Source organism: Nipponia nippon, unplaced genomic scaffold, assembly GCF_047370975.1.
Source record: "Nipponia nippon isolate SJK-2023a ecotype South Korea unplaced genomic scaffold, ASM4737097v1 scaffold_6, whole genome shotgun sequence".
NCBI classification, from domain to species: domain Eukaryota; kingdom Metazoa; phylum Chordata; class Aves; order Pelecaniformes; family Threskiornithidae; genus Nipponia; species Nipponia nippon.
In genome coordinates this window covers 83,495,078-83,522,510 of record NW_028262380.1, presented here as the reverse complement: position 1 = coordinate 83,522,510, position 27,433 = coordinate 83,495,078, and the positions used below count along the sequence as shown (strand labels likewise).

The 27,433-nt window shown below is 46.8% G+C and overlaps 1 protein-coding gene across 1 annotated transcript in view; it reads right to left on the bottom strand.

The window, feature by feature from the left end:
• The window catches only part of LOC148051637 (uncharacterized), a 230,461-nt gene that overhangs the window by 47,574 nt on the left and 155,454 nt on the right, over window positions 1-27,433 (bottom strand). The window contains exon 15 of the mRNA XM_087736880.1: window positions 23,017-23,137. Coding sequence (XP_087593006.1) covers window positions 23,017-23,137 — 121 coding nt within the window. The remainder of the gene's footprint in view (window positions 1-23,016; window positions 23,138-27,433) is intronic.

The window sequence follows — 27,433 nt, the reverse complement described above, 5'->3', positions numbered from 1 at the left end:
TCCAAATATTTGCTGCTTTAGCTCCTCCCCCCGCCCCCCCCACCCCCATATCCCTCAGGGAATAAATGTAAAAGTTCACATGAACTTCAGTGGCAAAATGAAAAATTGATGGCAAGAGGTAGTACATTTCTATGCAGTTTCCATGTACTTTTGGAAAAGCCCCAACTTAACGCGTTCTGCAAGCTCCCATGATTTTCCTCAGATGCTACAGAGCACAGTCTCTGCATTTCTTCTAGCATCAATCCAGCCACCAAGAGATAGGCCGAGTTTAAAAATACACTCGGCACGCAACAAAAGGCCTGCAAAACACCGCTGCCACGTGGTTCATCGAGTCACGCCGCTTATCCCAAAGACAACTGAGGCCCAAGACGACAAACGCAGTTGTAACAAGATTACTTACCGAGCCCCAAGAGAGAAAATAAGCAAGACGTAACAGCACGGTCTTTACAGCTGGGCTAGTGTCTCCTTAGTACCTTCTAATTAAACCATCATCAGAAATAGCAACAACATCCATGTCCTTCGCTTTGGGGAACGTGTGTGTCCATAGCACTACTTTGAAATGGCTGAGCTGCCAACCTCGAGAGAAGTGAAAGCTGATGGGCACCGAAAAGGAGACAGACCTGCTCCGAAGCCTAAGGGACAGGCGGGAATTATTAACATGTTTGCACTCTTGCCTTGCTCACTGGGGAGTTCGGCTCCACGCTGGCATTCGTGCTCATCCTGACCACCAGGAACACTCGTGTTCAGAGAGGCCCCGCGTGCAAAGGGCCTCCTACCTCTAACAACACTAGGTGTAACGACCTGTTTATTTATTACACTGTCTATGTGGAATCACGAATACACACGTCCTCATTTTGCTATGCTGGTGTTACCCTCCCCGCCGTAGCCCGCTATCCTAGGACAGGCTATGCCTATGGGCAGCCTGGCACCCCTCAGACAGCCCCCATAACCTGGGACGGTCCACAGCGTGGGGTCAGACGGACACACCGTTAGCCACGCAGGCAGCGGCCGACGGCTTCCTCCCATTTTGGCCCTGCTGAGAGCCCCCTGCCATGGAAACTTCTGGACCCTGGGTGGCTCGGCTTTCTTCAGCAGAGGCACTGACCTACGTTCTCCAGTGTCCTGGAACTGGAACTACCTGCCTCCAAGTATCCGGAGATCTTCCCACAGCACCACACAGCAGTCCAGGACTCTCCAAATAATCACTACATACGGCCACAAATACAAATGTGTTCCTTCTTCCAGGTACCACATGCTTGAAGAGAAACATTGCCTAAGGAGCAGCAAAGGGCTCCTGGACTTTTATTTTTTTATTTTTCCAAGTGTGTGTTGCAGCAGACGTTTCTGTATGACGACAGATAATCATCTAGGTCTAGCTCCCTGGAGACACCGAGGCGCTCAGCTCCTCCTGAAGCGAGCAGCCTGTGCTCCAGAAAGGGAGCACGCAGCTGAGGCAGTCTGTCGGACCTGGCGCTCCGTCTGCTCCTCCAGTCCTCCTAAAAGCACAGACAGGACGCAACCTCTGCACCAGAACCGTGGCAGGACGTAGGGGCTCAGATAGTCAGGGGAGCCTATGAAGAACTCAAATAAAAGGGTGATCTTATGAATATGCGCATCATCCACAGCACATACAGATACCATTTCAAGCAACTAAAACACACAATCATTTCGCTTCCGTGTGTGCTGAGTGACCAGAAACTGGGTAAAAGCTAATTGCGTGTGTATGAAGCACGCTAAAGAAGGCCAAAGGAGGCACACAGAAACCAACGTATAAAGTATAGTTTTGCAAAGCCCAGCAACTTGCTTCAAAGTTTCTAGCAACTGACTGATTCAAATAACTTTTCCTAAGTTTTCCTTTTAATTTGACTTTCTGCCAGTACAGACAATTAACAAGAAACTTTATGTCCTGGCTGCTTTTTTCTTTAAGGCTGGTAAAACCGAGTACATTCAAATGGAGCACTGACAGCTTTAACTGCTTTTACTGCGGTGATGAACCATCTCGGGGAAAAAAACCTGAAGAAGCAAATAATTTGCAGAGAAAATATATTGTTTTAATTTCAGCAAAGTCGACGCAGGCCAATAACCAATGCAGGACATCATTATCGAAGCTGTCTGAATTTAATTTACTCTTTTCGAAATAGCAATTCCTAAAAAAGCGTGTTGTACCCAGGCGGAGAGAAGGGGAAGAAGGGAGCAACACAAAAGCGGTCACCTTTTTTTCTGAGCGCCTCCCTTACTAACCACTGTTCCTCTTGCTTGACCCAAAACATACTTTTAGGCTTTTGTGTATTTCATTTTCTAAAATTCAAATAAACACAGAACAACTCAAAGGAAACATTCATTTAAAACAAAGCTAAACCATTCAAGCTATTAACTGCTTTCTACTGCATTTAAGCTATTAACTGCTTTCTACTGCTTTTTCCCTCGGCCACTAAAGGCCTACAACTTGCTACTCTGTCCTCAACAACGTTCAAGCCATCTCTTCCTTCGGAGCTGCCTCAAGACGCTTCCACCAGGCCTGGCTGTCCCCAAGGCAGGCTCCTTTCTCTACGAGGCCAGTGACAGCGCATCAGCTGAACCATAAACGTATCTGAGAACAGCGGCCTGTTGGCCAAGCATCTGCCATCTTCACCATGACCCCAGTTTGACACCTCTCAGCCTTAAACGATCCTTCAGGTACTCCAACGCAATGCCGCTACCGCGATGTCTCCGCTGGGCGCCGGGCTGGGCCGGCTTCTCCAGCTAGATTCTGCGCAGCCCACAACTCTGCTTTCAGTCATGCTTCTCAGTAGGCGTTTGACTGCTAGCTGCCGCTGCGGGATGCCTTTGGTTAACCCTTTCTACATAAAACGTCAACTGAAGACCTTGTGCAAGAGGCAAGCCTACCCAGAGGCAGTCTAATAAACACACCACGAAGCCACTATGGTCAACTGGGAAGACGTTTGGGAGCAGCAAAACCAGCAGCTCAGCGGTATGAGAATTTAATAAAGACAGTTGATTTCTTTCCTTTAAAAAGAGAGGCTCTGTAGCTGGCAGGAGAGGGCACGTAAGCGATGGGAAGTGTCCACCTGAGAAAGGATTTGCCAGGAAGGGAGAGGAAATCCAGCAGACAACCGTGGGAGCAGAGCTCAACCTAAGCAGTGGTTATTAGAATCAAATATTCCAACTCTTTAGAAGCCTGCTTCATCCCATTAGAATATACATGCTTCTCTGAAAACATCACTTGAAAGTCAAGATGCAGAATGCTGAGTGTTATTGAAGAAGAAATGAAGTGTTTTACGAGATTACTTTCAAAAAATCAAAAGACCATGAAAGAGAAAACATACGATAGGACTTTCCAGTTAGCAAGTGTTGTCAAAAAGCAGTATTCAGAGAAAAAATAAATATTGAAAAAAATCACTTAATGGTTATCGTTGGGTCTGTTACACACACCGGGGCTTACTGAAGTGAATTATTTTTAGCTACACAACCTGATCTACATACAAAATCCCTCCCACATAGCACACGGTATCAAGCTAAATTGCCAGCATTAAGCAGAAGATGAGTGTTCTTTTGCATAAATCGACGAGAACATCATTTAGCCTGGGTTTCTGAATAGACAGATAGTAACTGAAACTAACGGCCAAATGATGTCCCAATTGGTTTAAATTAAGCCGGACAAAGAAGCGCACAAGTCTAAAACCCTCTAGAATTGAAGAACTTCCCAGGTACGCAAGCGGGAGCGGCAGCGCACGCCGTTTTCCTGATGATCTTCTCGAAGCGGTAAGCTCATTTGTTGAAGCCGGTAGGGAACACCTGCCAACGTCTTTAAAGAACACAAAACCTGAGCAGTGGCACCCTCTGGCAGAGACAGCTCTGTTCGTTGCAGATGGTGCTTCTGATGTTGCAAGAATATAAAAGCAGATTATTTCAACAATCTTAGCTATAGCTATCTGAAATCCTTCCAAAGGCAAGACCTCTAGTATTTGCAGGTGTTGTCAAGTGGAAGGTTTAAATGGTCTTGAAATGACAATTCCTGTTCAGCAGCAAGTTACACACTGCTCCTAATCCAGAAAACCCACCACGTTTCAGAATACTCATATATTATTTGCTTCCAGACTGTTGAAATTAAACATACATGAAACTTAAAACCTCCTTTCGGGTCAGCGTTCAGGCAAAAAGAATTGAGAGATAAAACCAAAGATAATAGAAGGATAAATACAAACCCAAAGATACTACAGCTACCCAAACAAGAACTGATTCTCCTGGTTTTCTGAGCCGTCAGCTAGAAACCAAACCTTAGGAGAGATCAACCTGCGAGAAGCTGCCTTTGTGGTACGGCACTTACTAGCGCTCCCGCACGGGCGAGGGCAGGCGCTTCGGCCCGCGTGAGGTCAGGCAGGGAGGAGCTGGTGTGCAAACGGCTCAACTCCAGTCTTGCCAGAAACCGGAGCCTGGGACTCACCTAGGTATTTACTCGGCTTCTCGGGAGGGCTCGCCAGCTCATGCTGACAGCTCCCTGCTCCCACCACTCAACTGCTAGCAGTCTTTGACTCCTCAATTTATGTCTCTAGTAGGTAGGTCTCCAAGAAATGCCATCAGCACAGCGTAGACGCCACCGTGCCTTCAGAGCCTGCTGAAAAACCGTAGGCAGAGAGCTCGCTGGAATCAGACGCTCTTCCGTTCTCCTCTGCCCTTGCTCAGCTCAATTTAGCTGTTGTTTAAATTCATTTGTTTTCTAACTTGCCTCTGGGCTTTTAATTACTATTACTGCAAACACAACACAGACCATGTTTAAGGGTCTGACGTAATGACACACCAAGCATTATTTGTTTATGGCGTAAGGGTATCCCACGCTGCTTTCTCACAGCCAGCCAAGAAAGAGGCGCAGCTCCGGAAAGCCATGCCGCTGGACCGCCGGCCACAGAACGATGCCCTGCTTGAAGCGTGACTTGCAGCATCAGCAGCCGAAGCCACAAAGATGAACTTCCCAGCCCGCAACTTGACACTGGTTCAAGTCCACCAATGCTTACAGCTATTTAAGACTTAGAAAACATTAAGCAGTAGTTTCACCAGACTACGGTATGGGTGCTCTTCTCTGGTCACCACTCGCCCATCCCAGACCTGAAGGCTTGAGTCTCCTTTGAAGGCAGTCGACGTACACGACCCATACGAGAGCGAGTTATCCGACTCTCAATCCAGCAGAGCTCTGTCCTGCTGCCTTCGGCCTTCCTTCCCTTCCTCTGCCAGTTCAGCTGCTCTTCAGCTATGTCTCCCCATTCTCCTCTCAAACACTGTGGTGGGAGATTTCTTCACCTCTCTAAGTGCACTTTACAATACTCCAAGAATCCCAGATGGGAGCAGAGCGCAACCAGCCTTCCGAGCAGCCTTCATGGCATTTAGTGTCCTGGATTTATTAGCCCCAGCGCTCCCCAATGCTGTCGTGCACCTTGGACGTTTTCTACGTGGAAAGGACAACGCCTCTCAGTTCTCTTTGCCAGCTTGCCTTGTTGTACCGAGAGAGGAAGAAATACTGTTAACAACTCCACCGCGATACTCGGATGACTTCAGCGCTGCACCTCACGAATAGCACAGAAAATAAAACTCTCTATAGTTCACCATTTGCCACGTGTATTAGAGGTCAAGGCTCCAATCGATACAGCCAGAAGCGACAACTTGTAGAGGATGGACAGCTGCTCTCCAAGGAGGAAAATGAAACCTTGCTGGAAGCAGGAGCGCTCTCTCTACGGCCATCCTTTCGCCTCCCTGCCGTTGGTCCTGCCGTAGGAAACACCGAGGGGAATGCCCGACGCCCCTAACAGAAAGGGCTACAAGTGACACCTCGACACCAGCGCCCTGGGAGCGATGGAAGGACGAGGGCAGGCTGCCAGGCTGGCACCACAGGGCCATCCCCTGTCAGACAACAGGGAGCCCTCCTGGTGCCCTTCCTCCCACGGGCTCCCTAGCCAATCTATTACGGATTCATCAATAAGCAGGAAAACCTTATTGCCAATGAGTAGATATTTAAGGAATTAATAGAAGTAGCTAAACAGCTCAAGGTTTGGTTTTTTTAGTTCTTCTCCCCCCCCCAAATAGTAAACCACAACGCGCATGCCAAAAGCCAAACATGCAATTCTGTAAAACTTCCAGCGAGCTGGACGTGTGAGCTTGTTTGTAAAAAGACCAACACATCAGGAGAGGCCCGTTATCAGAAGAAATCAATCTGACCCTTCTCTCCGCTTGGTTGTCCCACAAGTTTCAGGTTTTCCATTATACTCTTGTGGCTGCTTTTAATACAACTTCTTAAAATATTTTCAGAAATAAGGAAACCAGCCTTTTGTTCCCCTATTTTTGAGTTTGCTATAAACTAAGTATCAAAGAACATATATTGCAGACAAAAAAAATAGTCAGAAAACTTCCACGTGGGCTCCTACGACATCCTGAAAGAAGTTCAGCTTCGCTAGACGTTAAGTTCCCGACTATAGGATAATCTATTGCTCCGCAGACTAACAAAAGCAAGAGAAACTGTGGTCAACCAGAAGTGAAAGCCATGACATCAACGTGGAGCTGTTCCAAGCTGAGTGGAATGACAGAGCACAAGAAAATATTTAAAATGCCCAGAGAAACACAAAGTTTTTGAACTGTGCTTTTTAATGTTTTGGGGTTATTTTCTGGCAAGGAAGAGTTGAAGAAGAGACTAGGTGTTTGCCAGCCATTGGAAAGTGGTATAATTTCAGAACACATCTCTTATTAATTTCTTTAAAAAACTCTGTAAAGTTAAAAAAAAAAAAAAATCTGTTCTGTAAGTGAGTTTAAAACCAGTAATATATCAGAGCAGGGGTGTGTGTAAAAAATGACCAACCATCCAAGCACAAGTTTTAAAGCATAAAAGGCACGCAGCATTTCAGACAACACAGAAATCACGGACCGTGTTCTAGATCACATCACGTCTAAATTAACAAGGGAGAGATTTCTGAAAAATAAAAAGAGCAACTGTGAAAAGGAAATGAGAATAAAAGGGAGTCCTGTACACGTGGGAACCGAGGATAAGGCAGGGGCACAAAGTCCCCCGTGCCTTCTGTCAGATTACCTACCATTCACCTAACCAACCGCCCCACTACCCATCCTAACATCTGTTAAATTTATGGCAATTGTTACTATTAATCGGCAATAACTGGGTACCTAACAGCTGTCTTACCCAAAATCATTTGTGTTTTTTCTCCAGATTCCTTCAGCACACCAAACGTAGGTAGGTGCGACTTCAAAGCCAAGGGAAGGCACTAACTCATCTCGTACAGCCATCGCACCTCGGGCGCCCAACCTCTCACCGCTCCGGAATCCTACCGCGTCGCAACCGAAAGCGGCTACTAAACACGGGTTGTGTCATTATTTACATAAGCAGATTACAACATCATGGACTCGTCAGTTCAGCTATTGTGTCTTGTTAGCTTAACTAAATTTCAAACTCCGTAAGGAGCGCCGTTTCCCCCTGAAGTTATTAAAGGGTAGATTTCTTTTAATTAAACTCATTTACATGACTAAATTAGATTTAATTACTCCCATTCATTTCACTAATACCTCTCTTTGATTGGAGAAAGGCAACTTTTGTAATTGCTTAAAACAGGACTCGGCGGGTCTTCCCTAGTACGAGCCAGCAAGAGGAAACAACAGCTCTACAACCAAAGGAGAAGGGACTCGTGCAGATTTTTGGGTGTTAAACGCGCTGGACAACTTTTTACGACTAGACTTGTGTTGCGCATGGTGCAAACTACAAATAAGCAGAATTATTCTCTTCATATCCATGGCATCTAACATTTATAGCGTGATTTAAACCAAGTGAAAATATACGAAAAATTCTTTTCGAGTTCCTCATATCTAATCAAGACATACCTGATCAAAACACACGCTAGGAGACAAACAGCAATTAAACCTGCTTCCCTTCTTTTTCCTTTTGAAATTTAGAATAAAAAAAAAATCAGAAATTTTGGAATTGAAGGCTCAACACATTTTTACTGAGTAACAGTTCTTCGGCCTCTTTGCCTATCAGCCAGAAAGCTCACTGCTTTAATTCTGAATTTTCACAATTGCAACTGTAGACATTTTTTCATTTTCAAAATTTCAGAATTATAAGTTTCCAGGGGGCTGGTGTGCATTTTTTCCCCACTTTTTTTTTTTTTTTTTTTTACCAAATCTGAAGGGATCCCACCCAGCCTCCACACTGACCTGCCCCTCTACCACCACGACAACTACGAGCAGACGCACGAAGACTTCCCTTACACGTCCTGCACAATAACGACAAACATGACAAATGCCAGTAGGAAAAAGATACGCTCTGGAGTCTCTTTATACAACAGCCGTTGCCAAACAACATCAGCACGCCATGGACTGTCCCAGCGATGCGAATATTCCCATCCTTTCTCCGGGCATCCTTACTCCCAGCAGGTACAGTGAGCAAGTGCCTCGCCAGCCGTTCCTCTCAGCGAGCCTCGGGCACGGCGATTCACAGCTTTGGTGACGCTGTCGGTCACTGTAAGGGTACCCAGCCCACTGCCACAGAAGCACACTGACATCTGTAGGTCTCAAGAAAAGGGGCACCGTTGCCTATACTACAACACTCTAAGTCACAGAGCTACCACCACCCCTACAAATCCCTGAACTGCGGTTGTAGAATTAAAAAAAAAAAAACCACCAACATTATTTGCTTCTCGATCCAGTACCTCATTTTTTCATGCCCTTTCTGACAATCATAGAAGCACAAGCAAAGGGAGAAAAAGCTGAAATTTCTATTGACGTACTTAATAAAAAAAAAAATTACACAAGTTATCATGTTGGGAGCGGTAGCTATTCAAAGCATAGAGGGGAGACCCGCCGCAATACGCTTCAGAGAAATACTGAAGAGAAGACAACGCCCATCCGTAACATACACCGTTATCTCAGGGTGAAGTTTTGCCACTTCCAACACTGAACAGCAAAACGCGGTGCAGAACAGAGAAGTGAGATCAGTCTTCTAGGGTCTCGCACACACCGTCTCACGCGTAACACTTGCCTCTTTTTACACTAGATAGCAAGGTGCTATCTAAACTACCCATGAAGTCAAAGACAAACTTCCGACTAGGCCAGAAGAAGTCATCATGTTAAACTCAGTGGGACCTTTTGGCACAAAAAAGCCCCCAGCTTCATTCCACGAGTCATCATCTTGTGTTGTCCTATCTTGGTAACGTGCAAGCAGAAAAAGTTACGTGCAGAATTCACAATACACTGAGTTTCCAGACAACTCCAGACAGGGCATCAGTATTTTCACTCATGCTAACTGGGATTTTGCCATCGGTGTCACTGAGCGCCAGGCTGGACTTCACTTTCTGAACACACAACCCCCCCTCAAAACCCACACAGCTCATAGCAGGGACACCCAGGCTTTGTCCCATATATTCCTGTTCGTTCCTACTAAACATTTCCCATATTGACTCACAGCAAAAATTGATACGTATAGTTGATTTGCGCTTTCTATCCTCCAGTGCTCCGTACACTTAAAAATAGCCCTTCAGGCCAATTAAGTAAAATACGCCTGGCTGACATAACGCAGCCTACAGAAGACACCCGCAGGAGATTTTACGCAAAATCCTAAGCCTTGAAATGGAACAAGTGCTCCAATTCTAGGCGACGCCAACGCTGTTGCCTATTAGCTCACTAGATCAAATACAACCCCCCTAACTTCCTTACTACTTTTTTTTTTTTTTTTTTTTTTTTTTTAAATTAACCAAAACCTTAACCCACCACAGCGGCATTCTGCCAAAATTTGGCTGACTGGAAGCCACCGCTAACAACAGCATACCCGATCGTTGTACAAAACACGGAAATTTATCGCCTCTACTTAAAGATGAGGAAAGATACTGTTTGCAACACCCAATCTTTGTGCTTCACAGAACAGAGTTAACGATATATTTGCAAGTTAAATAACCACATTGATCTTTTATCAGATGTACGCGGACGCAGAACGCAACCATGCTTCTGGGAGCGCATTTTAAGATGTCCTAGTTCAGCTGAGGTGAATGAATTTGATATCTGCAAGACAAACACAAATCTCTCTACTATTTGGCACCGGTTCCTTTCATTAGATACAATTCTTCTGCCCCCTTTCTCAACATGTAAATAGTATTTATCCAACCGCGCGTGATGTGTGGCCTAATTATCACTCTGATATTTTTCAGGAAAAAAATTAGTGTAATTAACAAGGAAATAAGAAACAAGGCCCCCTGCCCTGCCTTTTTTTAAATTTTTTTATTTTTTTTTTAATCAGGTTCAGTAGTAATCACAGTGGTTGGAATGAAACGTGGTGTTTTGATTCTTTGCCAGCACTTAATAGATTGGCAAATTCACAAAATCTTCCAAAATAAAAACCTTACCACTTCTCTGGTCATTTTTTCTCCTCACCGCCCAAGTAATCTTAGTATCGTCACAGTTTCTTCATCAAACAACATTTTGCGTAAACAGCATTATCAAAAATTAAGCTAAAATAGGATAAATTATATGAAATATGCACGTGGCAAATGTAATCCAGGCCCATAGGAAAGGGGAGTTTTTGATGGGCGCAGAAGGTACGCACAACTAGAAAGCAAGGCAGCGGAAGGCAGCGAGGGGACTTCGCCTAGCTGCAGGAGATGAAGAGTCTATCCAGGAGCACGCGTTACTACTGCGTGCGTGCACAATCTCAGGGCTTGCAGCTACGCCTGTTCCTTAGGGTGCATTTCCCAACGTCGGGGCAAAAAAAACCTTCTTCCCATTCATAGGCATTTCTGTCTATCATTTCATTTGGAGTTTCAGGTTAAATGATTTCAAAGTTGAATGGTAAATGCAGTAGAAATAAATGATGAGCTTCTCCTGAGATGACAAGCATCACAAGCGGAGCAGACGACTGAAATTCCAGACTGTGTCACATCTGCTCAAAACCGGCTCCAGGTTCGTCCGTTGCTTTTTAGTCCATTTCTGCCCGAGCTCTGCATTTGTTGCAAACTCTGCACGCTGTTGTGGATTGAGATTTATCGCAACCGATCTCTACAGCACCAGTTTCCATCTACTCAGGACTTCAGCTGGGTCTATCATATGCTCTTCTGCACAACAACCAGCACACAACCAGAGGAGAAAAAACATGCTTTTTTATGCCTACTGTTACACAGACTCAAAGCCAAAATTACCGTCACGACTCCTACTTCTGTTAGCTGTTGCTCTGTTCCAGTAGGTCCTTTATCAAATTTAAAGATTTGATATTTCAACTGCAGAAGATGTGTCCTCAGCACTATAGAAACCCTCAGCATTTTCAACGGGGCAAAACTTGGACATGTGGTGCTTGAGCCGGTGTGCCTGGGCTCTTGTCTCAGACAGAGGTGGTCCACGAAGCTAACTGAGCTCCCGGGAGTCGTGCCTCCCTTCCCACCCCCACCGCAAGCTTAAGGCACCATTTGGTACTTCGTTTTTAAGCAACAGCCCTCTTCTGTACCCTTCTTTCCCTCCAGTACACCACCACAGCACAAACGCTCTCTGGGCGAGAGCCTCCCGCTGCTCATCCATTCCTAAGCAACGTTCCTCAGGGGCGATTCGTAGCTCTGCGGTGGCATTCATCACCGCAAAGAACGGACGTCAGGTTGACCGCTTCTGGCAGGTTTTGGGAATGGTAAAGGGCTGCCTCGCTCACCCTCAATATCCCTGTTTCTTCCCCCTGTAGCATTCATTGCTATCCTCGCATTAATGGTAAATGGAATTTAGGGAAATTAATATGTAGGGAAGGAAAAGAAGTCTTGAAGAAAAAAGTGGTAACTCCTGGCACTAGCAGCCCCCCCGCCCCGTTACCAGCAAGCACAGCCAACCTCTCCCTCGCTCTGGGGCCGCTGGGGATTTGCTGAGCGCTTCTGAAGCACTTCCTTCCTCTGCATCACACACACGCCACCAGCGAACTCCGATTTCTGGGGTTTGTGGACAAGAATAAGGCTGTAATTACACGTTTATGCAAAGTTTTACTGTCACGTTTAGGAAATCACTTGAGAACACGGTTCATTTCAGGAATACTATGCCATTATTCTTCAAATCCTACATGGGAGAAACAGCTTTCTTGGTTCTGTTTTCATATGAAAAATTTTGCATGCCCATCTCACAACCAGGTTTCCCCTATTTTTACAAGGATAAAGGTCGGTTGCATCCATCAGTCTGAAGGTCTGAGTCTGTTCTTACTTCAACCAAACTACCGTAATTCCCCCAAGCTTCACTGAAAATGTGAGTAAGCATCCCAGTGTTGAATCATCAGGGAAAAAACGTGGGGGCGGGGGGTGGCTTGGGGAGGGGGGCAGCGGTGGTTGTTAACATCAAGCAGACATCTCGGCATCGCCTGCCAAGCAATACCTGAATGGCTTAGCGTCGTTTGTGTCGGACGCTACGCAGGCGAGCTTTGTCTTTCCCAACAGGGAGACCGTTTGGGAAATGTAAATGTCTATATGAGACTGGAGTACGTCTTGAAAACTTCGATCTAATCGTGCCCCCTAACAAATGCTTTTGCTGTCGAGTAAGGAAAAAAGAAAAAAGTGCTGTTTAAAATGTTTGATAATCTGACAAGGCCATAAGGCTTAATGGAATCAATGATTACACACAGATGGATGATTAACTCTCGAGGTTTAATGTTAAAAAAAGAGTGCTGGATTGCTACTTAATGGAATTACGCTGGCCATATGGAAAAGAACTATACCCTGACTATACCCAGAATTATGGAACAGGTGGTAGATCTGGGCAGGACTGCTTGGAATGCACAAAAGCGTTCTGAACTTGTAAGTGCCAGAAAAAAGAAAAAAAGTCTTCCAAACTGTCTTAACTTTTCACGTCTGAGAATTGTAAACGGCAAAAATTAACAAAATGATCCTCCAAGCCCCTTGTTTCGAGAAACAATCCTAGCAGTAATATGTGCCTGCGTGCTGCAGCCTCGCAACTGTTAAAAATACCCACGCGTGATTAAGGGAAGCTGTTGGACTTGCACAACGGTAGGTCTTCATTTACGACTTTACACCAACGCTGCAGTCTGCTGTGTCGAGCCTATACGGACACCAGCTCCACCGCTTCCCTGAGGAGCCCCCGAAAAGCTAACCAGCTCCGTGGCAGCGGACCCCGAAAGGACGGGCTTCGGCCGCTTGAGCGCATCTTACTCTCCCCGGCAAATTTTTGCTTAGAAAAAAAGAATCCCAAGGCCACTGTTATAGGACAGCACGCTTAGTTTTACTGTGGTGCCCAATGAAAGAACTGCCTCTTTTTCTGGCAAGAATCCTATCCGATCCCATTCTCACTAACAGCTGTGACCCCTCACTCGCCATCCTGAACACAACTAAAGGTAAGCTATCTCACAGCCTTTGCTTCTCGTGTTTCTCTGACGGCTCTTAGGCTCGCCAAACACTTCACTGCAGCAGCTCCCATGAGGAAACCCCCGTTAGACGATACATCAAACACTCCAACACTGCTGTATTGTTTTCCCTGTACAAACCAGTCCACTGGGATGCTATCTGGCGGCTCAGCTACAGACTTTATAAAGTCCTTCTGGTAGTTCTTCTGCAACCAAGGTTGAAAACTGGCACTTTGAAGACCTTTGTTCCATTCCTGGCTTTGCCACAGGCCCAGCGTAAACCCTCTTCTCTGTGCCGTGGACCAAAAGCATTTAGTACAAGCGTGGTAGTGTTGCCAAAAGCTTCTGTCCACAAGACTCAGAGGGCAATCCAGCGCGACATCAGACCTGGGTTTGTAGTGGAACAGCTGCAGTAGCCTTTAGAACGGAGACAGGACTGGGGACTATGAGCAGACAAGGGTAACATATTGCAAGACCCATTTCAAAAGCAACTTTGGTACCTAGACATCCATAGTCTTGCTGGATTGAGTGAGCGTCACGGGTACGTTTACATAATAAACACACATAATTAAAATGGCATCGCTACCCAGAAGGATCTACTTATTCTACACTAAGAATAGCTTGCTTGTTTAGTTCAAACAATTTCCAAAATGACATCAACTAGATGGGAAGGAAAGGATTGTTAAGTGAAAACACAGTAGTCCACAAAATAATGTTCCTAGAGAGGAGAAACTTTCAATTCACACCTCATACTGGTAAAACAGCTCCATATGGAAATACCCAAAGTCACACTTAGGCTTTGCAAGCCCCGTTAGTAGAAAATGAGGCTCTGCAGATTTCTAAATTTATAAACTGATTTAAATTTTGAGACTTTCGTAAGGAGAGGGTTAGCTCAACCTATAGCTGAGGTGGGATACGGGGCCCCACAAGCCGAGCCCCACGCCAGCCGCAGGCGGGCCGTTACCAGTCACCACGCCGCTCCAGCACGGCCCCAGCCCCAACACGGAACTTGGCACGACTCTGCCTGCCTCTTACGGTGCGCCTTCAGGCCGCTTACACAGGTGGTACGGGCCGTCTTCAGAGAGAAGGAGCTCCTGCTCACTCCTCCCAGTGTGAACGCTTAACGGACCCACTGTCACAAATGACCACACAGAATATACTCAGGGTTTTTGTTTTCCATATAATTTATTCATGTTCTTCTGTAACCAAGGAAACAGAAGTGATTTTTCTCTCTCCTCCAACATTTGCTCTTAAGGGTTGGGGTTTTTTAATCCGTAGGCTATAATAGTTGTTGAAAACTGAACGCCAACTTGCACCCAAAGAAAGTCAGCGTTTCAGACGCAGAATCAGGACCTAAGTGCCATTTCGTTCATTACCTCTGTCCCTAGGGCTCCCAGCACCTGTGACTGCCCTCTCCTATCTTACCTATCTTGAGTATTTGAAGTACCAGCTTTTCCAGCAAGTACTGTCCTTCATCATCCCTTGGTCCCAAGCATAACGGAGCATCTACCTCAAACGATAAGCCACACTGTTGGAGTCACGCGGGATAGCCCGACGTGGAATTGCTCGTGCACTTCCATTAACTAGCCAGCTGGTAGTCATCGACTTGGTTACCGCCCTCCTAGTCATGACGACCGCATCGAGCCTTTGAGAGCTCTCTCCCTTTAAATGCGTTTCTATAAGGCAATAACAAGGGGCCTGCAGCAAATCCAGAGGGACCCGCAAAGGAGTCCTGCCACCTTGGCGCAGCCTGGCTCTTCTCCTCATGCCAAACAACTCAACTCCACTGACCTAAACCACCAGCTGTGCCACTTCTTGTCGGTGCCCTTCCCTTTCTTAGCCTTCTCCAAGTCCTGGGTGGGGCTGACCTCCTGCACACGGACTCTTGCCCTCAGTCCCTCCCTTTTCCAGTGCCTGGGACCTTCGGTAACTTGACGTCCCACTTCATACACCACCACCGCTTCTGGAGTGAAAAACAACCCGTTTGCTGTTTCCGTCGTGCTCCAAACTTCCCGGGTCTCTCTCGGACAGCACGCTACCTCCTCTCCTGTCTTCCTGAAGAACACGTCCCGTTATCACGTCGCCACATCCACCTCGCTTCCCTGAATCCCTCTCCCTTTATTCTAGACACAAAGCAATGCCAAGCCTGCAACACTAAACTCCACTGCTGGTATTTCACGCAATGAGCCGATGGACTCGAGAGGCCCCGTGGGCAGGATGCCGTACACGGACACACAGACAAAACCTCCCTGCCCACAGAAACCAGGCAGAGACATGTGACAAGGGGGAGGGAGCGCTCTGTTACAGCAGGGGGGAAAAAAAGACCAGACGAAACCGAGCACCTTCCCCAGCAGCCCACGGGGAAGAAGACTGGGAGCTGAAGCAACCTTTCTTAAGGCACAGCATCCTCTCGCTCATAAAGCAAACGGGATGGGCTTTTCAGCATGAGGTAACTCGACAGAGCGAGTCTTTCGCTGTAGAAGCCCCGCGAGAGGCTGTGACTGTCAAAAAGGTCTCCTCCCGAGAGTCTCTGCTGATGAATTAAAAATGCAAACCACCCGTATCTCTACGGCCAGCCACTTCCACGTACTGCAACAGAGATCAGGGACGAACCGTCGCTCTGCCTACTCCTCCCACCCCGCGCCTTCGCTCCTGGGACTGCATCTTTTTCTAAGACGAAGAATCCAATAGAGGCAGCACCACCGATGGAAGAGAAAGTCCTCGTTCTCTAATCGCTAATATTAAGTAATTCTCTAATATTAAGCCTAACAGTATCGAATGCAACACAACCCCAGCAGTCATTGCCCAGTCTGATGCCTTCTACTGCCTTCAACATCAGCTGCGCTATTCGCGAGGCTTACTTACTCTACCCCCGTGAGAAACAAAACAGAAAACCAACACAGCTCCAAAGATATGACAGGGGAGAAGCAAAAAGACATAAGCAGAATTTAAACTTAAAATACTGCGGAGCTTTAAATGTGCCAAAATACAGACCATCTGAGGCAGTAACTCCTTTGGTTCTTACTATTCAGCAATTCTGACGGCAGTAACTGGCAGGAGAATTGCTGCACAATGTCATCCTGACGGAACATAGGGTACACTCAAATTAAATTGGTACTACTTCTGTGCTGCCATTAAGATGACTTATTTGTTTCTGATTAATTAGGTTTCAGCTTCTTCCTTTTTGGCATTACGTTTTCCTCCTGTTCAGTCTATCTGGACAGTCTAGGTCTGTCTTGGCACAAATCAGTCACTGTATTTCTGGATCAGAAATCTGTGGCTTTGATGAACCTGGCTTCTGGTTCCTGTCAATCTCTATTGCGGACTATCACGAGACACACAGACATACAGACGCACACATACAATACAAAATCTCTGCAAAGGGGGGAAGGAGGGGAAAAAAAAAAAAAAAAAAAAAAAAAAAAAAAAAAAAAAAGAGGCAGCCGTGACAAGGTTGGCTTTTTTGGAACCACAGCGAGGTGCCAACTAAAGGTCCTAGCAGCTTGTCTGCCAAAGCTTAAAAAGCTACGACAAACATTTGTCTCCTTGCTCATTTGAAGGCCTCGTCATTGCTGGAGTGCTGGATCGCTGCGGGAAAAGGCTGGGAGGGAGGACAGAGCTGTTGCTGTACATCTGAAGCCCGGGGAGTTACAGCAGTCAAGGACCCGGCCGTCAGTGTTTTTGGCAGACAAACTCAGCTGAGCTTCTCTTGCTGCTAAATTGTCAGAGTCTGACGCTGCTCGTGCACAGCAAGAAGAAACCATCGATGAGGAATTACAACTAACGGAGTTGTAACAATTCAAGGGAGAGAAGAAGCTGAGGTATTTCACATCCTTCCATGTGGAATTATGTAACGCTTGGAAATGGTGCTTTTTTTTGGCAAACAATATATGGGGTCTCCAACGCGCAGATGGGAGAGCAGCTTATATTTAATAAAATAAAATTTGACATTCATGGCACATTATCATATACAGTCATACATTATGTATGATATAGACTTGGTATAGTTTACACACAGTCTAAACGTTTATCCTACAGATGGACAGGGAATTAGAGGGATAATAGGCTACAGTAAAAAAATGTTCCAAATGTGCACTTTTCCAAAGACAAGTTAGCGGAAAACCGGTCGGAAGCAGAGGGCAAACCGCAACATTTTTGCAATTTCCGTTTTCGTGCGCTCCCACCAGCCTCTAGAAACGATCCCAGCAAATTAAGGTACTTCTAGACAAAACAGAAGGCATGAACTTCTGAAGTTTCGGGAGGACTAAAGGGATCTACTTGCCAAGAGCGTTTTCCACCAACCCTCTTGCTTTTCACTCATCTCGGTAAAGAAATCCGAGAGGCCAGTCGCCACTGACTGCTCTTCGTTGCGGGTTCCGCAAGCGAGCGCACGCAGCCCCCGAGACCGAACCGCATACTGCTCCCAGCTCCTGCCGGCAGCGCTACCGCCGCTGCCCGCTTCCCCCTCCTGCCTATTTGCAACGAGTTCCTCCCGAAGAGCTTGAAGAATCAACACCTGAAACGCCTGCCAGTCACTGCCCGAGAAAGCTAAGCAACACCGCGCGCTGCCCAAATACGAAGCTAAGTTACCAATTCCCCGTAACAGTTTTTAACACCCACCCGAAGTGGTTTCAAACAGAAGTTCCACCGTTAAAGGCACCTTACTTCAGTAGAGGCAGAGACACACATCTTAACGCACAGAAGCAGAGCACACCAGGTTCTCTGGGTCTTTAAGCCGCGCACGTCTACATATGGCACTGTTGAGAACGTTAAAACCACAATAGACACCTATGAATTCTTTTAATTACGCTGCCCATCTTGAACTTTTATTTACAGATACTAATTTATATCTCTAGACGTCCATTTTTTAAACGACGTACATTTTCACTCTAAAATGCCACTTATTTTGCAGAACTTCATAAAAATGTCACGTGAGGTACAGCTTTCCATCCAAGTTCTACCTAATAACTTTTCCTATATTTTAAAGGAGAAAACACTGTCATATTTTTAAATGCCCCAACAGCTCGGTTACATCATGACTTCAAGAGTAGCGGGCCTACTTTGTGGGACGTCACCGAGGCAGCTCAGTGCCCAAAAAGTTACTAAGAAACTTTCAAATACTTTTCCGGAAGAAAAACTACGGGCACCATAGCACCAGCCTTCGACTCAGTGTCTGAGGGCAAATCGTTCCGTTCCTCCAATTTCTGCTCAGTAATTGCGAGATAGCAGAGGACCAGCCCACGAAAATCCAGTCTGAAACCAAGGCCTAACTGCCAAGTACCTGGCTCAGCAGCGGGCAACAAAATTAACAGCACTCTTAATTAAGACACCGAGAGGCTCTTTTTCTTTTTTTATTTTAGCACCAGAAGGAAGCTTGACCTCACCTACTCTGCTTCCTTGGGAAACACAAATCACCCGGGCCTGGATGGCGTTGGTGCAACAGCACTCTCCGTAGTTTTGTCGAGCGATTTGAATTCGTCTGGCTACGATGAGGAGCTCAACACTGGCCTTGATCTGTGCAGAGGACAAACAGTTCACAACCCAGCGGAGCGCTGTTACGCTAACCACAGCCTACAGTCGCAGCATCAACGGCACGACACCAGGGCTTTCTGCCAACCTCATTTCTTTCACTGCCTGAACCTTTTTATCTAGTCTAGTAGTCCTGCGACAAGGCATTCAACTGAGTCAAGCGGCATGTAATTCAATACATCCCGCTCAGGGATTCCAACCTGCTGCCTGAGCTTTTCGTTAAATGCCGCTCGCGACGTGTGTTTCCCATCTCCCCCCCTGTGCTGTATTTCCTCCTCTGCTGTACACAACAGCCCCTAAGAATTTACTCCCCCACTGCCAAAATACTTACGAACCAAACCCGTGTCACTCCCCCCGCCCGCCTCCGCAGAACATAACCGACAGACTGGAGTTCCAAGTCTCTCCGTCTCCAGCCTCCACATCGCTTCTCCAAGCCTCTCCCGAATTTGCTGCCGTTCGGGATCAAGCCCTTCTCACACACGCGGCCTTACTTCAGGCTCACTCTGCGCGCTAGCGTAGTGTTCAGAGGGATGCAAGCGCTACCTCCACCGGTCCTCGCGTAGCAATGCCACAGTTCCCTATGTTTCTTAAGTCAACACTGTCCCTAAATCCCAGTCCCAAGCCTGCTAAAATGAACGGGGCAATCAAAGAGACAAAGTTCCAGTGTATTACAAGTCTTTAGCAGCAATATTCAAGGTAATAGCTCTCTCCGTAATCATTTCTCATGCAATTTTAGACTCAAAGCTCAAAATTAATTACAAACACGAAACAAATCATGCTGTTAAAACATACATTATAAACAAATTACGCTCTCAAAACAGGTAACTTACAACCTCGAAAAGTAATTGATAAACCTAAAGCGCTCACAAATAATTGCAAAAATGACAGGTCAAGTGATCACTGAGTGACCAACATACAAAACTAACCAGCAGAAGACATAAAACATATAAACTAGGGCTGCCACTCACTTTATCACAAACTGTAAATAAACCATATGGGCTTTTTTTTTTTTTTTTTTTTTGCATCTCAATGCTGATGTTCCTGGACAGCATTTCTAAGAGAGACCCTTTTATCTGTTAGAAAGCATTCGCAGCCTTCAGCTCGATCCACTGACTCTGACATAGAATTAACATTTTTGTTCAGTAATCATTTAAAAAAAAAAAAAACAAAAAAAACCCCCAAGGCTGTAACAAGATCCTGCTTCATTCCAGTCCCAAATCCTACGTGCTCAACGTTTTGCCATCGAGCCTCTGTACCACCAGCTATGTTGAGAGCTTCAAATGACGCAGCCTCTGGTACCTCCCAGACTAGGCTACGCACAACTACGCCACATCAGCCATCACACCACCGAATTTTACCTACCTTCCAAAGCTCCCGCTATCTGTCACAAAGCTACCGGCGCTCTGAGATATCATCTGCTTCCCTGCGGACATGCAGATCTCGGGTACTTATCGCACTAATTTCAGGTGACACCTACTTGACCTGCTACCCTGTCTGGAAGAGCCCCCGATGGGCTGACCACCAGCTTAGCTCCCAGCGGCTCGGCCTGCGGGACAAGAGCATCGTCCAGCTGCTTGTCACTGAGCAACCTCTGGAAACTCCAGCTGCTTCCCCACCTCTCTGTTGGTAGGAAGGGTTCCTCAGAGCTTCCTCAGCCACTTCAGGCTAACTCAACACTTGCTGCAGTGATGCCGGGGCATCCTTCCTCGGAGGATCCACAGAAAGCACCTAGGAACAGCCGTATCTTCAGACACAAGAAGATCACAGCCTACATCCAGAAGAGGACATCTCTTGCCACGACCTTCTTTGGGGCTTACTGTTGCGATACCTCTGACCTGACCTTCCTTCAATCGACCCCTGAATTTCCCGGCCTCCTTATTAGGATGCGTAGTCAAAGTCATTGCCCCCGCTCCTGCGGAGCAGTGGTGTTTTCCCTGAATTTCAATGCCATTGTCAAAGCCAGTTAGTCCAGAACGTAACAATATCTAATAGCTATTGTTGTCTAGTTTTTGGCCAAATATCACGTAACAGATAGCATACAAGAAAAATGCTCGCTTATTCAAGCGCGCAGAGCATAGCGGCCTTCTTCAACACCAAATGTGCGCTTCTATGCTGTTAGCCCCGCCAAGGTAACAACTGTCCTGCATTCAACGTCAGCTGATAGCGAGAGACTTGCGTAGCGCAGCTCATCGTACATGACGTTAACTCCACAGTACTTAATAAAACCCACAGAGAAATAATGCAATTGAAACCAGACAGAGTAAGACATTAATACTGTGCATTTTAATCAAAGTGAGAGATATAATTATTATCTCTGTGTAACTAGAAAAGCTGAAAGGTTCTAATGGGAAAAAATAAAACCATCTGTTTACTCTAAATCACTAAATGAGTGCTTTAGGACAATGTCATCCCCCTAAAGCCTATAACAATTTGGGCCTTAAGCGGAGATGCAAATTGATTAAATCCAAGCATATTTTGCCGCAAATGGCTGAATCAAAATATCATGGAACAAACAGAACTTCTGCCACGCATCATAAAGACAAGCGGAAGATGTTTTCCGATTCCTGAATTTGCAGACAGACAGGAACAGGATTAGCGGCTTTCTTCTAATCCAGGTTTTAAAAGCCACTGCATTCTTTATTTTAGGAATCCCAAACCCCAGCTCACGTACCGACGTCCCAGTCCGGGAAAAGGAGGCTGAAGATCCCTTGCCCGCGCTCCTATCGTGCTAACCAAGTGCAGGGCTCTGCTCACCACACCTTTAGCAGCTGTTAGCACGCCCTTGGGGGCTGACAGTTCACCAGGGGCTTTCACGCGGCTATGAAAACAGTGCTTTCCCGTGCCTTCAAGCTTCTATTTCAGTTGCCTGACATCACTAGCACTGGCCTGAACTGTTCTGCCTCTTCTGCCTCCTTTGCCATGTTTTTCCCAGGAGTAGACGCTTAAGCCCTCGGGAGCTCCACAAGGGAGTTCCCTTCCCGACACAACTCGAGTCGCCTACCAGGATCTGCCTCAACTCACTCACAAGAAGCCAGGGGGAGAACAGTACTGCTTCTGGTTCGCTCTCCTCAGGGATTCAGATGTTGACGCCAGGCAGCCCAGCTTTGAATACCCTCCTGCAGATTAAGCTTATTTTTTCCGGATTTATAAGAGAATATTTCTGTTTACACATACGTTGAAGAGAAGAAGACGCCGCCTGCCTCCCCCAAACACGCATACATCCAGGGCACCGGTTGCTTCAACACCCTCCAGATGAGGACTCTGAAACAACACCCTGCTCCTGCGGGGGACAGGGTGAAACACAGCCCCTAGGCTCCCCAGTAGTTGCTGGGCTACCCATCTCCCACATGAAAAAAAGATCTCTCCAGTTGTTTTCTATGGGTTTCGAGACAGCCAACGCACAGATAGCCAATGCAGCTCTGCAACACACAGATGCTGAGGCTCAGCACGTAGAGGTTAACACAGGGGACGTGTTAACAAGCACCCAAACATTACCATCTTACTGATGGTAACATCCGGGTACCTGCATCCTCTTATTTAAATCTAGGCTTGGTTCACTCTAAATGAAAAGTATTTTTTCATCCAGGATTAGTACTTCTGTTGAACTTGAACAAGGAACCTCACTTCATCCAACAGAGATCTGCTGGAATACAGCACGGATATGAGCAGCTTCAAAGAGATATCTCACCAGAAGCGATGCAGATTTCCAGTTTAAGTGATATGCCATGAGGACAAGAATCAAGACACAGCCTTGTAATGACAGTACAGGATTTGAGTTTCATTCCCAATCTGCCCTTTGTCACCAAATTCCTCTGTGTCTCATTTTGTCACCTGTAGAAAAAAGGATAAGACTTACCTCCTTACCTCTTTTGCCCATCTTGGCCAGGTGAACAAGCATGTGTTTTGGGTGGTTTTTTTGTGTTTTTTGTTTGGTGTTTTGTTGTTTGTTTGTTTGTTTGTTTGTTTGTTTTTTTAATACAGTTTCAGCAGAGAGCTGACCTTATTGATGTTTTCCCTTCATAGGTTATTAAGTGTGTAAACAGAGATACCTATACTGAAAAGCTTTTAAACCACAGCAGCACGATCTACAAAGAGCTGGCAAGGAACCTGAGCAAACCCAGAATGGAGTGACTCACCTCAGAGGAGAGAGCAGGCCAGCTAGGAGCCCAGTGCAGGTCCCGCAACGCCAGGCCAAGCGCTCGCTCTAACGCTCCACAACTGCCTTTCTGAGGAACTTCTTGGATTCTTGGTGTTTTTCTGAAACGAGTAACAAAAATAAAGTTAGTGCAGGTTTTTGAATTCCAAAGCATTCCCTCCTAGGATTCCTCCTGAGTAGTACTCCAAACCAACAATCAAGTAGCACATGAGTTGTGGTGACCTAAATACACAAATACACAAAATAAACAAATTTGTTGTGGTTTAACCCAGCAGGCAGCTAAACACCACAAAGGCATTCGCTCACTCCCCCCGCAGTGGGATGGGGGAGAGAATCGGGGGAGGAAGAAAAAAAAAAAAAAAGTAAAACTCGTGGGCTGAAATAAAGACAGTTTAATAGGACAAAAAAAGGAAAGGAAAGTCATACTAGTAATGATAAAAGAACATACAAAACAAGTGATGCACAATCCAATTGCTCACCACCTGCCGCCCAGCCCGTCCCTGAGCAGCCACCGCTGCCCCCCGGCCAACTCCCCCCAGTTTCCATACTGGGCATGACGCCATACGGCATGGAATAGCCCTTGGGCCAGCCTGGGTCAGCCGTCCTGGCTGTGCCCCCTCCCAGCTTCTCACTGGCAAGGCACGAGAAGCTGAAAAGTCCTGGACTAGTGTAAGCACTGCTCAGCAACGACTCAACCATCAGTGTGTTACCAACATTATTATACTAAATCCAAAACACAGCACTGGACCAGCTACTAGGAAGAAAATCAACTCTATCCCAGCCGAAACCAGGACACTATTTTTCCCCATTGCTAGCATGGCTGGATTTTCCTCTCCATCTCAGAACTATTAGCTACGCACACCTATTTTTATTAACTTTTGACATATACTTAGTGTAGCATTCATTATGACTGAATGCTTAAATGGGTTTGTCTTTACTCTGAAGGGCTTACAATGGAACGAGACAGCAGGAGAAGCCATGCCGTGAGGAAATCCAGAGATCAATATATAGGATACATCCAGATCAAATTTCTACCACCATATCATATTAGGAATTGAGTCAAGCGTAAGAGGCAGCTGGGTGCAGGTGCAGAACCTAGCCCTCTTGGTCACGTACCGGGACTACAGAGACCACTCCAGCCGCGAAGTATAACCCTTGCGACTTACCCCAGCCGCCCTACTCATGTAGTTAGTGCTACGTTGCTCCAGTGACCAGCCCTTCAAGGGAATTGGGAAGGCGGAGCAGGGGAGCGGGAACGCGGCTGGAAGCAGCGAGGCACTCCGACTGGCCTGTGATGGGCTTCCTCATATAAAGCAGTGGAATTCCACCCATTCCAGCAGCATTATACCATTTCATCCTAGCAAAGGATCAGAACCAATAACTATCACGTTATATCAGATTCAGACGTCTTTTATACCTGAAGGCTTCGCCATGACCCAAACGAGCTCAGGCTAACCAGGCGTCCAATCTGGATGCCAGTGTAAGCCCTCACACGTTACTCCTTCGCAAGGCAATAGGGGATCGGACCCTCCCCGACAGGACAGCCCTTAAGCACGGTCCCTGGAACTGCTCCTCCCTGGCTGCCGGCAGGCACGGGTCTGGCTGTGAAGCGCAAGGTTGGGCAGCACGGACTTCTTTTTCCCTCCCCCTTCTGAACGGTAAGGCTCCTGACTTACAGGAGGTCAGACCTTACTCCTTAGTCTTTTCCCACCTCGTTCACCTGACAACCTCCTCCACAACAGACATCTTATCAGACGTGACTGATTGCTGTAATCTGTACTCTGGGCAGCCATTAAGCAAATTACCTGAATCATTGCAAGGATTAGTCTCATTAACACATGATTAGCATCAAATTAAAATAATGAGTGTTTAACTTCTGATGTCTTCCAGTTGTTTGAACAGCTTGATCAGCCACACCAGGCTGGCAGAGAGGTGGTGGGTGTCAAAGAGTCAGTGAGGAAAAAAAATAATAAAATAAATAAAGAGGTAGGCTGTACCACGCAAGGCAAAGTGCAGCTGACTTGCGGCACAAAGCGCAGCCGCTTTCGGAGCGAGCCCTGTGCAAAGTTCACCCCCAGCAAAGAGCAGAGGCAAGCGGCCAGCCCCACACCTACGCGCCGCTTAACGCCGAACGCTGCCTCCGCTCCTGGGCAGCGAGGCTTCACGCGCCAACAGCGCATCACCTGCCCCTGCACCCAGAGCTGGAGCTTTCTCCAGGCAGTGACAGTGACAGCTAGACGTATGCAACAGCGGGGGAGCCAACGCCTAGGATTTCAACACAGACACCAAAAGTGACAGGCTGAGGTGAGGCGATACCTTCGTTCTCGGTTGCCTCCTGGCTGCTAATGCAACTTGTCTTTTCAAAGTAAAGCCAAAGCAGGCCTGAAATTCAGCCAGGCTCACAGCTGAAGCAGCCCTCGCGTTTCCCGAGAGCCACAGGCTTTTTCCGAGGCACGCTCCCAGCTCCCCTCTGATCAGCCTCGGCAGCAGCGCTTGGCCACACCGGGCCCTTCAGCAGGAGCGGCAACGACACCCTGCTCTCAGCACACACCGCCGCCGAGACCGGGCAGCCTCCGGCTCTCCCCCAGGCTCAGTTTAACGCCAGCAGCCACCTGCTGCTGCTCTGTGCCCCGCAGCTCAGGGGCAAGGCGCCTCTCCAAAGCCCGGATCAGCTCCCTCGGGGACCAGCGTGTGCTCTGACAGCAGAGGCCGATGTTGCTCGAGCAGTGCTGAGGAGCCCCTCAACATACCTCCTCCCTGGCAGCTCATGGGCGCTTTTGCCTGCCTTGCAAAGCCTCGGCACGACTGGGCACCGTCTCTGACGCGGTAGAGCTTGATCTGCATCTCAGCCCCAAGCCGTCGCCAATGTTCACAAATGAAGATTAGCTACCTCGTTATCAACTAGGAGTACCCAACTTACATTTTCTCCTTCCCTGTCAAACCGTTTTTTCCTTCTCCAGACAATGAAAACGGTGGCAAACTCGCCTGTGTTACCCTTGCAACCAAAACCTCTTTTCCAGAGTGCCTACATCGGTCAGGATTTGCTAAACCGGCAGAAGTCTCCGTACAGACACTCCGTAAATCCAGCGGCTCTCCTGCCTCACAAGCCAGCCTCTGGTCGACCCCTCCTTCTCAAGCACGCTCTGCACTCCAAGGACAACGCGAAGCGCTTCCGTTGAACTGCTCACTTTGACAGCGCTTTTCCGAGCTCTCAGATTTTCGCCAATGCCGGCTCACAACTGTCGGACAAAGCTGCCCGGTGCGATCCATCCATGGTTGTAGCGGCAGGGAAGGATTTACTCAGCCAAATTCTGTAAGTGACAACTGCCCAATTGAGCCTAGGCAGACTTCACAATTCGAATGAGCGTGTACTGTCCCACAAGCACAGAATTCACCGGGTTCGTCTTGGTCAACGTTTATGTTCCATAGGTTTGTAGCGCCTGATGCCAAACTCGGAAGAAATCAGGACTTTTCTGCCATCTGACAGTGGGACTTTGCTTGTGAGGTCAAGTGACTAAGTTTGCATGAGGGCTGTTGATTTAGTATGGGGTTTGGGGTTTTTTTTTTAAACCCAAGGCTTGCGGTGTTCCTGAGAGGAAGAAGAAAAAAGGGCTGTTGGGTACTTGCAAGAAACTTATGTTCCATTTCAGTCACGTCTTGTGCGTAAAATTTGGCAGGTCAAAAGGGTAAGTGATTTATGAAATCACTTTAAATTAAATTAAATTTAAAATCAAATTAAGGTATGCTCTGAACGTTTTAAAACAGAAGATTCACTGTTTTAAGAATTTTCTCCACGCTTCTATTACCATTTTTGAGTCATCTCCAACGCTAAAGAAGGCAGAGCCAAAATCACATCACCGTGAATAATCCTGGAAAGAGTTTTGCTTCAAAGCCTCTCCTTTTTGATCTGGTAACTTGTTAACAGATCACCTCTTTTTCTGAAATTTTTTTTTTTTTTTTTTTTTTTTTTTTTTTTTACCCACAATCAACTACTTTCTCTTCCCCCTGCAGCTGGAGTGCTGTTGGGACTGAAGCAAAGCCTCTCCAAAGTCTCAATTCTTTCTAACCCGCTGCAGTTTATTTGGTTTTATCCGCATATGAATTTAACAAGTTTCCTGCTGTCTCCGATTCTCCTGCACGCCTGCAGAGCTGAAATCAAAGCCTTGCTTTTCCTCGCCTTACGAAACCCCAGCCGAGTCCTTCAGAGGCTGCCTGGGCTGCGTCCAGGTCAGTTCATTCACCATGTCAACGGCAGGCATCTTCCCCTACCTCTGAAGGTGGCGCGAGATCTGAACATGCAGGACCCGGACCTAAATCCGCACGCAAAGAAACACTTCTTTCTCAACGAAGGAATTGACAGAACATGTGCAGCAGCCAATGTTTAAGCCTCAACATCT